The sequence below is a fragment of the Vanellus vanellus genome, assembly GCF_965231255.1.
Source record: "Vanellus vanellus genome assembly, chromosome: 1".
Taxonomy (NCBI): Eukaryota; Metazoa; Chordata; class Aves; order Charadriiformes; family Charadriidae; genus Vanellus; species Vanellus vanellus.
The window spans coordinates 61,236,972-61,247,938 of record NC_138905.1 but is presented as its reverse complement, the minus strand read 5'-3'; the positions used below and the strand labels follow the sequence as shown (position 1 = coordinate 61,247,938).

Below are 10,967 nucleotides of genomic sequence, written 5' to 3'. Positions count from 1 at the left end.
AGCAAAATGGCCAAATCGGGCAGAAGTAACAGTTGTGCCTAGAACCAGCCCAGCACTGGGTGAAGGTTTTTTTCAGGGATGATATCGCCTTGATTCACATGGTAATCCCAGAGTACTAAACAGGGCACGGGAGGGAGCTGGGGGCGAGCTGGCGCCCCAGGCTGGGCACCTTCCCGGCTCCCGGGACAAGGGTCGGACAGACGGACGGAGGGGACGGGCAGACAGGGCGCCGGCTGCCGCGCCGCGCCGCCGCCACCTGGGGGCGCCCGCCGCCACGGCCACAGCCACCGCCACCGCCACCGGCATCGGCACCGTCGGGGTGCGCTGCCCGCCCCGCCGCAGCCGCAGCGGCCACGGACCCTCCTCGGTGCCAGCGATGCTTTTTTGTCTGTCTGAGCCGCGCCGCCTCCCCGCCGGCCTCACGCCGCCCTTCGCCGCGTCGCGCCGGCGGGTCCCTTCCGCTCGCGGCGGAGCGGCTGGACACCGTCCATTGTTCCTCTCCTTCCTCTTTTTTCCCTTCAATCCTCGCCTCCGTTTTTTGTCAAGCCTCAAGAGGCCCCATTGTTCAATGTCTTCTTTCCCCAGGACATTTTACCTCTGATCGTCGCCATTTTCCCCCGCGCGAGACTCTGTGGCTCAGTCCCACCTCTCGTGATGTGCCCCAAACTGCAGAGTCTGTCCTTGGCGGCGCTGAGTAGAAGGGAAGGGCCCACATTGCGTGCTTTTAGGCTCTTCTGGTGTTTGTACATCTCAGAAAGCCTTTTCTGCTGTAGCCATTTGACTTCTTTCCAGCTTTGTTTACACTGCCAGCTGAGGATGGTAAAAAGATTAAATCACTAATCTGTTTTTTTAATAAAACCTCTAACGTACACATTTAGGCCACCAGAAACTCTTCTCGCTGTTACAGGTTATTTCACTTGAGGCAGTGGTTGAAGCCCTGCTGGGAGAAGTCCCTGCAGCAGCACAACATTGATCTCCATCACATTTGCCAGTGTAGCTACTTACAGAATCGTAGAATGGTTTAGGTCGGAAGGGACCTTGAGGATCATTGCGTTCCAACCCCCCTGCCATGGGCAGGGACACCTCCCACTAGACCAGGTTACTCAAAGCCCCATCCAGCCTGGCCTTAAACACCTCCAGGGACAGAGCTTCCTCAGCTTCTCTGGGCAACCTGTTCCAATGCCTCACCACCCTTAAAGTGAAAATTTTTTTCCCAATATCTAATCTAAATCTACCCTCTTCCAGTTTAAAGCCATTCCCCCTCATCCTATTACTACATGCCCTTGTAAAAAGTCCTTCCCCAGCTCTCCTGTAGGCCCCCTTTAGGTACTGGAAGGGGGGGAAGCCCTTTCAAGTGTGATCCAGTCCACAGCACCTCAGCCTAATTGTTTCTCCATTTATAAGATGAGAGCTGAAAATGAAGACAAATGTTAATAAACTGGCTTGATCAATGCCTCATGAATCAGGTGGACAGTTTCCACTGAAATTTGTTGCTGTAACAGCATGTTCTTGATGAACTACTACTAACGTAAAAGAACATTGGCAACATAGGTTATGTCTTGCTTGAGATCTTCTCCACTGCTTTTATTGGAAAGTGTAAAAAACAATGGTAAAGAGCAGCACTAGGACTGGAAGTGCTCTGTGAGCATTTATGAAGGAATTAGGAAGTGCTTGTGTCTGATGAGGCTGTCAAGCCAAATACAAAAGCCGAACCTCCAGCCCACTAAGGGATCCTTGCCGCCGTGTCTGCCTCCAGCCATATTATTTACAGAGAATTATTATTCTTATTGACTGAAATAGGTAATTTCAATAGTTTGCCATAGAATTTAAGTTACTAGAAGTGTAACTAGTAATCTTTCATTTAATCTTTGAGATCCAATTTGGCCCAGCTGCACTGCTGACTTTACAGCAGCTTCAAGTTCCCTCATCACGCTGCTACTACTTTAAAGGCACCGCATGCTCATCGCGCGCTTCTGGTCAACAGGTTATGTCAAATCTCTTTTAGATGGAAGGGCCTGTGTGCTCACCTGTTTTGTTGAATATACAGGTAGTCTAATAACAGATGTTACCTATCTCTTAAGAATTTGGCCTCAGGAACTGCCAGGACATGATGATGCCCACATTCCTTTACGCGCATGATAAGCAGTACAGGGGAAATAAGATTTGGCTCTCACCATTCCAAAGCTGCTTATATGGCAAGCTTGGAGTCATCTTTGCGGATAATCAAAATGAAATCACCCTTTCCCAAAGTTTTGAAAGCCAGGCATCCTTCACGAGGATGGTATCAGCATACGGGCCTTGCAATCCAGTGGTCAAAGCCATCCAAAAGGAGCAGCCACTTTGAAGAGATTATCTAGATAGGTCCTTTCTGTGTATTATTTCTGTTCTACATGCTTCGGGCATGCAGAAAGTCTTACCAAGGCATTGCTGGCGGTGCCTGACATGGTGTTCCTTAAATGCATAAATCACCTATTTCACACCTCACATCTTGGACTTCTGTGCACCCTGGTCAATACCACTGCATTGAATTGGCTCAAATCCTGTTTTCAAGAGTTCCTCCGTAACCACAACAGGTAGCACTGCCTCCACATTCCCCTATGAAAACTGAGAACAAGTCACATCGGGTTCTTCCCTTGAGCCCTTTCCTGTATCCCACTAGAAGCACTGGGACGCACAATGTTAAGTAAGCAGCAATGAAGAAAAGGTGCAAAGAATATTCCAAATGTTTATTATGTATTAAAAATACCGCAAATAAGCCATACAGTTCATTTCACAGTAACCTAAACAACATTGTTCAAGAACTTGAGAAGTCAACAAAGAACAGTGCAGTTCCAACAGTGACAAGTTACCTTAATGCTGTCGGTCCCTCTTTCTTTGCCAGCAATTCTTTCCTGTTTACAGTGGGAACAACACTAGATATGGATCAGTATCTTATTTACCAAGGTGAACTTGGAACTGTTCCCGCAAGCACACCACTTGTGGGAGGTACTGTTTCTAGGAATTCTTCTTCCAACACAGCCACGGATCTGGCTAGTGCAGGCTGAGGTGGGGATGATGCGCACAACCTATTTCCAAGGGATCCGTGCACAGACCCTTTTACCAAATCTTTGGATAAAGTTCAAAAGTAAACTTGAAAAGAAGGGATATTAGAAATCCTCTCCAAAAAGACAGAAACCCAAGCAAGTTCCACAAGGAAGTGGTTTTTAAATTAACATTTAGAGAATGACAACACTTTCTCCTCACTCTCAACCGATTCCTAGAAGGATCCTTTGCTACCAATGCCCCAGGGAGGCACCCGGTGACAACAATGGTGACAAGAATCAGGCACCAAGTCCTGATTATGTAACAAGAGTTCAGGTCACTGTCAGCTGTGTGAAAACTTGGAAATGTATATGCCTTAGAAGCAATTCTGCTGATTTCGTGGTGATTTTCCCCCTTGTGTGTTTTGGAGTGTACTATTATCGTTAGCATGCTTGCTATACATGGAACATGAGAGGTGCAATTTCAGTCCTTCTCTTTCCCCATTCAAATTCATCACCATTTTTACATAAAATCCTGTATCACAGACAAATTAGGCCTTTCCAAGAAAGACACAGCCTCATCATGTAAACAGCCCAAAAATACAATAAAAATATTACTGTACCCTCTTGAAACTAATCCCGTCCTTCAGATGTCACTTCTAAGCACTGATCTTCTGCACCAGCACCTGAAGATGCTGGGAAAGAAGCCTGTGATCACAAAGAAGGAATCTCTCCAGCCACGTGGTGGAACACCTCTCTTAGGTCTTAGCCCCAAGCAATGCCACTTACCTCAAACCTTTCCTTTGTGGGGTTCAGCTAACCCCTCATTAGGTCCCTGGTGCAGATTAAGGACTCACAGAAATATACTACAGCCCAACTGACACTTGGTAAACTGACTGCATGGCTGAGTCCCAAACTGCAGGAATGAACGAGTTGCTTCAAACCTGATCCACACTTAGGTTTACCAGTCTAAATAGTTTACGATTAGGGGTGTAGTTTTGTTCGTTTGTTTCTTAAACCAAAGCATACCAGTAAAATTCTCAAGTGTGTACCGCAGTATGCTTTTGGTACAAGAACAGCTGTAGCCCTTCTGTGTGGGATATCTAGTGTCATAGTGTGAAACACTTTCATGCCATTAAATATATGCCCATGCTAACGAGGCTGTAGAGCCTTAGTTACACCACTACGGTTACAGCGGTACAACTGTACAGAGAAGATGAGCCCTTAGAAACTCAACCCCCAACAAAACTCATGTTTTCTTAAAACAAAATTTTAAAAAAAGAAGTAAACAAAAACCCAAAAACACTACCAAAAGAGAAATAAAGGAAATAAGCAGAACTGTCTCTATTATTAAAGTATTCTTAATCTCTTTGGAGGTATCAAATTGCTTTTAAAAAGAGTAAAAAACTGGGCATACAAAAGCTATTCTCCTTCATCTGTTATTTGCAGAAGGAGCACCGCTGCCTAAACTTTTTCATGTATTTTTTCTACTTTCACAAACAACCTTTCCAGATCACTCCTCAGGTCATCTATTGAGCTCTTCACAGACTCCAAGTTGTTCTCATTATTTTCAATTTTCACCGAGTAGGAGACTAAACTATCCACTGCAGTCCTTATCATTTTCAAATCGGAATCAACCTGGCTGACAGAAGATCTCAGTTCATCTACAGAGCCTTCCACAGAAGAAAATTTTTCAAGATAGCCTTGAGAATGTGCTTGACCCGCCTGAAGGTTTCCTTGATCCAACAAAGCACTGATTTGTTTCTGGACATCCTGAAGAGCACCGGAGGATGGCAGGTCACTAATGCTTCTCCTCAAGTTTTCCATATCATTGTACAGCGAGGTCTGTGTTTCACCAAGATTTTTCAGAACGTCTGTGACTGAAGTTAAGTCCATATCTGAGATCCCCTGAAGAGCAGTAATGCTTTGTTCTAGGGTACTGAGCTTATTCTCATATTCTGCCTCCTTAGAAAGGAAAGATTGCAACTTTTCACTGTTCTGAGCAGCAACAGAAGTTAGAGACTCCAGGCTGTCTTCTATGTGCCTCAATCGAGACTCCAGTCCTTCACTATTCTTCCCAAAAGTTTCTAATGCTTTCCTGAAGAGTTCATTTTCTTCCCATTTGTGGAGGTCGGCTTTAACTTGCAGTAAATCTTCATCAAGTCTTTTAATGTCACCAGGGAGCTGCATAATAGAATCCTCAGCTCTTAGAACTTTCTCTTGTAAAGCTTTTAATGAAAGGTGTTCAGTGTCCGCAGCCTCTTTGAATTTCTCATGTTCTTGTTTGAGGTTGACTAGCTCTTTCACTTCAGTATACACATCAGACTCCATGGAGTCTATTGTACTCTTCAGGGCCTCTATGTCCTTTTCTTTGGTTTTCATGGACACTTGCATCTCATCAAAAGCATCTTTTAGCACCTTAATTTCATGTTTGTACACATCTGCTTCCCCTAGTGAATTAACCTTTGCTTTCATATTGTTGATTTCATCTTGGCTCCTTTGCTGGACTTCAGTGAATACAGCAATGTTATCGTTTATAGACTTGGTTAGCTCTGTTAGTCTCTCTTCCACTGTGTTTTCCAGAGATGTGAAGTCTCGTTCCCTTGCATCCTTCACCATGTGGATGCCATCAGACAAGTCTTTCAAAATTTCATTTTGCAGCTTCTGAAGCACTTCACTGATCCGGTTTATTTCACTCTCCCCTTGTTTAACAGCCTTCTCCGTAACCTCCTGCTTCTGCTGAGCAATTTTCATCATGGATTCAAATTCTCCAAACGTGGCTTGAAGAGAACGCACCTAAAACAGAAATCCACATGGTTAATATTTACAATTTCATCCTTACCCACATCCTTACCCTTTGTGTCTAAGGTCTTTATGGCCCTTGTTACCAAAAGAAATGATCACTTTGCAATCCTTTGTGCTCCCTACCTCAGGTGACCCTATGGCACACAGATACGGGAGGCCCAAAAATCCCAGCATCCAGAGCCTTACAGCTATATAGATATATACATCTGCTGAGGATGCTTGGCCTCACTCACCTGCCACAAATGATCCAGGAAATCTGTGGCAGTGAAAATGAATTACTCAAGTCTCCAGAGTTTGCATCTGGACCCCTGAGCCATTTCCCCCGCCCTATATAATTCCTGGTTCTACAGACCACAAGTCTGTAAGGGAGGAAAGAGAGGGGAAAACAAACAAACAAATAAACAAACAAACAAACAAACAAACAAGTAACTTGCACCAGCTTCTGAATACAGAAAAGCTGCAATTAGAGTTTAGCAGGCAATCGTACCCAAGGCCAATTCCTGAACATGAAAGAAGTTTCAAAGTAGACAAGAAAGAGTAATAGGAAATATTAGGGGGAAAGGGGAGCTGGGAATGGCTCCAGAGTGGAAGTAGTAATCATGACATTTTGCTGCTCCTAGACACCAATGGAGACACAGATTTTTCTTGTTAATTACTTTTTAAGATAAAAAAGAAAAAACATAGAAAGGCTTTAATGTTCCAAATATTTAGTACCTCATTATTCACACGTATGCATACACTCATGTCTTCTTTAGTGTGCAGGGGCACACGTATGTACACAGAGAGAGAACAAAGCCATAGCAGCTGCCAAGGGGACTGACTTCCATCTATCTCAAGTTAATACTCACAGAAAGTTGTTACCACTGGATCAGGTATGCTATTAAGCTTCCCAGTTACAAAAACTACCTTTACAGCTGGTTTTAGTAGCAGTGGGAGGGAAAAGGTCAGGAGGTGAGTGGCTGCCACATTCATTTACTCTCACATTTGAGGGTAAGATCCAGGCACGCCAAAGGGGAAGCACGCATTACTTCATTTCGGGGCCAAGCAGAGTAGCAGTCTCAAGCCAGTGGAGAAATCTTTTTGTGCGTGTGTGCGTTGTATTTTTTTAAACTTTGTAAAGCAACGTAAGAACTCCCACTGGCTGCAACAGGAATCCATCATGTAGAAAATACCTCAAGGCTTTGGCAGGATGGCAAATGCTGAGTAATGCGTGTTGCCTTGCCTCATGCTGCTCCCTGTGTCTGAGGGGTATATTAATCAGTCATGCCACATGGGCTGCCATGTTTACTGATTAGATACACAGCTGGAGGGTGGTTTTATTTTATAAATAGAAGGAAGTATAATTTATATGTTCTTAGAAAGAAATACACAGAGCTTCTCTTTTTTTTTTTTTTCTTTTTAACTGAAGCAGGCTCCAGCAGTTCCCAGTCAGACTGTGAACCTAGAAACTAATCTCAAAAGACCTAACAGGCTTACTAATTAGAAATTAAGTTATCCACATGTATTTTTGCAAGACTAAATCCCTGGCCAAATCCTCCCTGGTTTTCATGGAAGTCTACACTGTGGAAGGACTGCAGAGTTTGGCCATGAGACTGGCCCTTGCTCCAATAGATCCCTGCGGTTTGAAGAATGCCCATAAATATGGCTTCCTTTTTTTCTCCTCTTCTGTAAAAAGGCTTGTGATGACTTTCCATTCCCTATACTTGTATTCTCTAGTGCACATATATGCAATAAGAAAATAACGAAAGAGTGGGGGAGCAGGTAGTACTACCATATGTACTGCAGCAGGACACCAATCATTACACTGAGTTATCAACCTCATTTTCATTACATTTTAGCTGTCATTCATTCTGATTTTCTCCACACAGACAGCTTTTTCTTTATCACTATAAATGAACTTCAGAAATCTGGAAGGAGTGCACAGGAAAGTTCTCCTCCCCCTCTTATGACAGAATTCATTTCCTTTGACATATTCCAACCAAATCATCAAACTCCTATTTGCAATTGACTATCTTCAGTTGTTAGTCTAAGGAGAGGCATCAGAAATGGCCAGGGGAACTTTCCAGAGGGCCAGGAGGTCTCCGCTGCTATATGTTTCACAGAGACAGATCCTACCCCTCAGCAGTGGAAGTGCTTTATACCGGCTCCTCCGCTGCAGTTGGGCAATGCTCGGGGTGTCACCTGAAGTTATTCTCTTATACTTCTAGCTGCACCAGCCACTTGAAGATCTGCCGATACGATAAAATGGTCCGAGGTCTTCACATTAGACCAGTTTCTAATCTGATCTGTCCTAACCAAGAGCAAGCAGGACCCAACGCAAACCCCTTGCACGAGAGGGGTAAAACTCACAACTTCAAAGTAACAGTTCATATTCACTGCACAGTTGGTTTGTGTGTGCACCTACATGCGAGTTTGCCTGTTTGGTGTTGATGGCCGGTAAGGTTTGAAACCATAGCCCTTGAAAGGTTTAACATCATAAACAGCAGATAAAAATCCATCAATAGCAAACAACTATGTGTTCTCCAACTTCTCTCATACTATCTTGTGTTTAAACACCAAACGACCTTGGCCTCTCTGAGAATTGCGCTATATTAAAGACTAAACTTCCACATCATTTCCTTTCTCCTCCTACTGCTGATGTGTAAAGCAGATGGGTTTATATAACACTTTCTCCTGACAGGAGCTCTCTGCAGCAGAAGACTGAAGGAGAAAACCAGTTCCTTCTGGCAGCAGCCTGCCCTGACGGCACTCCCCAAGTGCAATGCAGGACCCTGCGCTTCTGTAACGCAGGACCCTGCGCTTCTTTAAAGCAATGAAATACAGCCCGGTTTCCTCTCCCTCAAGCATATTCTTCTGTAAAGACAACACCGAACCACAGCAAGCAAAGCTTTCAAGTGTTACATTGAAACTCTGCACAATCTTCTCCCTCGACGTTTATTCTTGCACTACTGTACCTATGTCTAACATCGGCCATCTGCTAGATAGAGGCAAACAGTTTCAGTTCTCTTTGAAACAAACTATTTATAAACTTCTGGTATATACCTCTCTCATAGAACACGCAACATCTACCTAGGATTTCTTGCAACAACGCGGAGATGGCGGCAGCAAATTGTACCCATTCCTATGCCTGGAAGGGCTTACATATTGCACGTACATCTGGGTTCTATACTCATGTATTGTAATCTTACGTCCTGTATGTCCTGCCATTGCAATGCCTTCTTTCATACAAAGAGTCTGTAAAAATGCCTTTAAAACTAGGAAAAAAACAACCACCCTTGGTAGTTCAAATCACAGCCCAGCCATCAGTGAGTGAAAACCCAGGATTTAAAATTCGCTTCAGAAACAACACTACAGCCCTGCATGCAAGTTTTCCTTTTCCTCCTTCTTGGAAGGGAGAAGAAACACCAAGACTGACCCTACAAACTCCACGTGTGCAGGCTGCCGCGCTTCCGGGAGCAGCGCAGAATGGCCGGAGGATCTCTGCCAGCACCCATCCCACCGCCCCATCCGCCCACCACCGGCCGGGGCCCAAGCTCACAGGGAACACGGGGCAACTGCACAGCTCACGGTGCAGAGAGCAGTCAAGCTGAGACAAGAATTTCCTTTTCTTTGATCTGGCTCAGTCGTAACTTTACATACTGCTTTCTAACCAATTTACCTACTCCCTAGACAGGAGCTTTATCATATGTTGATGATATGCCTCCACATATGCCATTTTTTGAAGGTTTTAGGCACCCTAAGACATACCCAGATGGCCAGTGTCACCTGCGAAACTGTAGCTCTGGGGCTAATAAGGCCAGAGTGAAAAATATGAAGGGAATGAGCATTTCTTTGGTTTCGCTGGAGCCACACCCTTTGCCAACAACTTCACAGCTCTTCCCTGGTCCTGCACTGCCATGGTCACGGTGTGTCTCACTCCCTCGGCCCAAGGCAGTGGCAGGAACGTGGAAAGCAGGGTATGGCCAGAGCGGCATTCCCGGCAGGGCCTCTGCTGTTCGGTGAAGCTGGCACAGGTCTTGCCGTCTAGAGCACGCCAGGACGTCGAGGCAGGATCCTGCCACGTCCCACCGCGCTGCCGCACCTTGGCGGGCACAGCTGCCTGCTCGATGCAGCAAAGCCCACCTGCCACTCTCGGTTTTGAAGGGTTTGCCAGAGCCGAAGCCGTAGAATCGCCGCCGGCAGGCTCCCGAAACTGCACGTCTGCGCTCCTGCCAAGCGTGCTCACTGCTCCACGTAAAATGGCTTCACGCCCCGGCCCTGCAGGAGCGAACCGGCAAAGAGCCGCCGGCGGTCGCCGCTGCGGGCTGTCCCGGGGACCGCCCGCCCGCGGGGTCCCGCCCCGGCCCTGCGCTGAGCTGCCCGCCAGGGGTTTCTCGCTTTACCGAGGCCACGTTTGCAGGAGCTGGGGAAAACCGCGGCCGAGACTCGATTTGTCCCGCTAACGCCATGAAAGCATGTTCGCGGCGGGAGAACGGATGGGGAGAGGCGGGGGCGGGGGCGAGGGGAACGGGACACGTTTGCCTTCCCGCCCGCCGGGCTACCCGAGAGCTGCGCGGCTGCTTATTTAAGGGGGTGAACCCCCCCCGTCCCCGCCTTTCCTTGCAGGGGCGGCTGCTGCCCCCCCCCCGCCCCGCCGCTCCCCGCGCCCCAGCCCGCCCTTTCTCGGCGCCGCCACCGCGGAGCGGCCCAGCGGGCGCAACACCCCCATCCCCATCCCCGTTCCCGTCCCGTCCCGCCCCGCCCGCTCCCCGCCGGTGCCCGGCGCCGCGCTACCTTCTGCGCCACGGCGTCCAGGGTGGCGGCCAGCTCCTGCCGCTGCCGGCCAGAGGCCTCCCTCTCCCGGGCGCTCCGCCCGACCTCCTCCCGCAGCTGCCGCACGTACCAGCCGGCGGGCAGCGCGGCGCCCAGCACCACCACGGCCCCCAGCAGCAGCGCCCAGCCGCGGCGGGGACCAGCGCCGGAGCGGCTCCCCCCGCCCCCAGCGGCGGCCCTGCCGCCCCGGCCGTGCGCCGCTGCCGCCGCCGGCTTCTTCGTCGCCGCCGCCGCCTCCTCGGCGCCGCCGGGCTGCGCGCCCCGCTCGTTGGCGGCGGCGGCGGCGGGAGGGCTGCCCCCCTTAGGGCCCCGGTGCTTGGCGGCCGACAT

The 10,967-nt window shown here is 48.0% G+C and overlaps 1 protein-coding gene across 1 annotated transcript; it reads right to left on the bottom strand.

The window, feature by feature from the left end:
* Positions 1-2,711: 2,711 nt before the first annotated feature.
* CKAP4 (cytoskeleton associated protein 4) lies at positions 2,712-10,967 on the bottom strand (the record flags this gene model as incomplete). Its single annotated transcript, XM_082498849.1, has 2 exons — positions 2,712-5,816; positions 10,599-10,967. 2 exons carry the CDS (start codon positions 10,965-10,967, stop codon positions 4,485-4,487), a joined length of 1,701 nt encoding a protein of 566 aa, XP_082354975.1. The 3' UTR covers positions 2,712-4,484.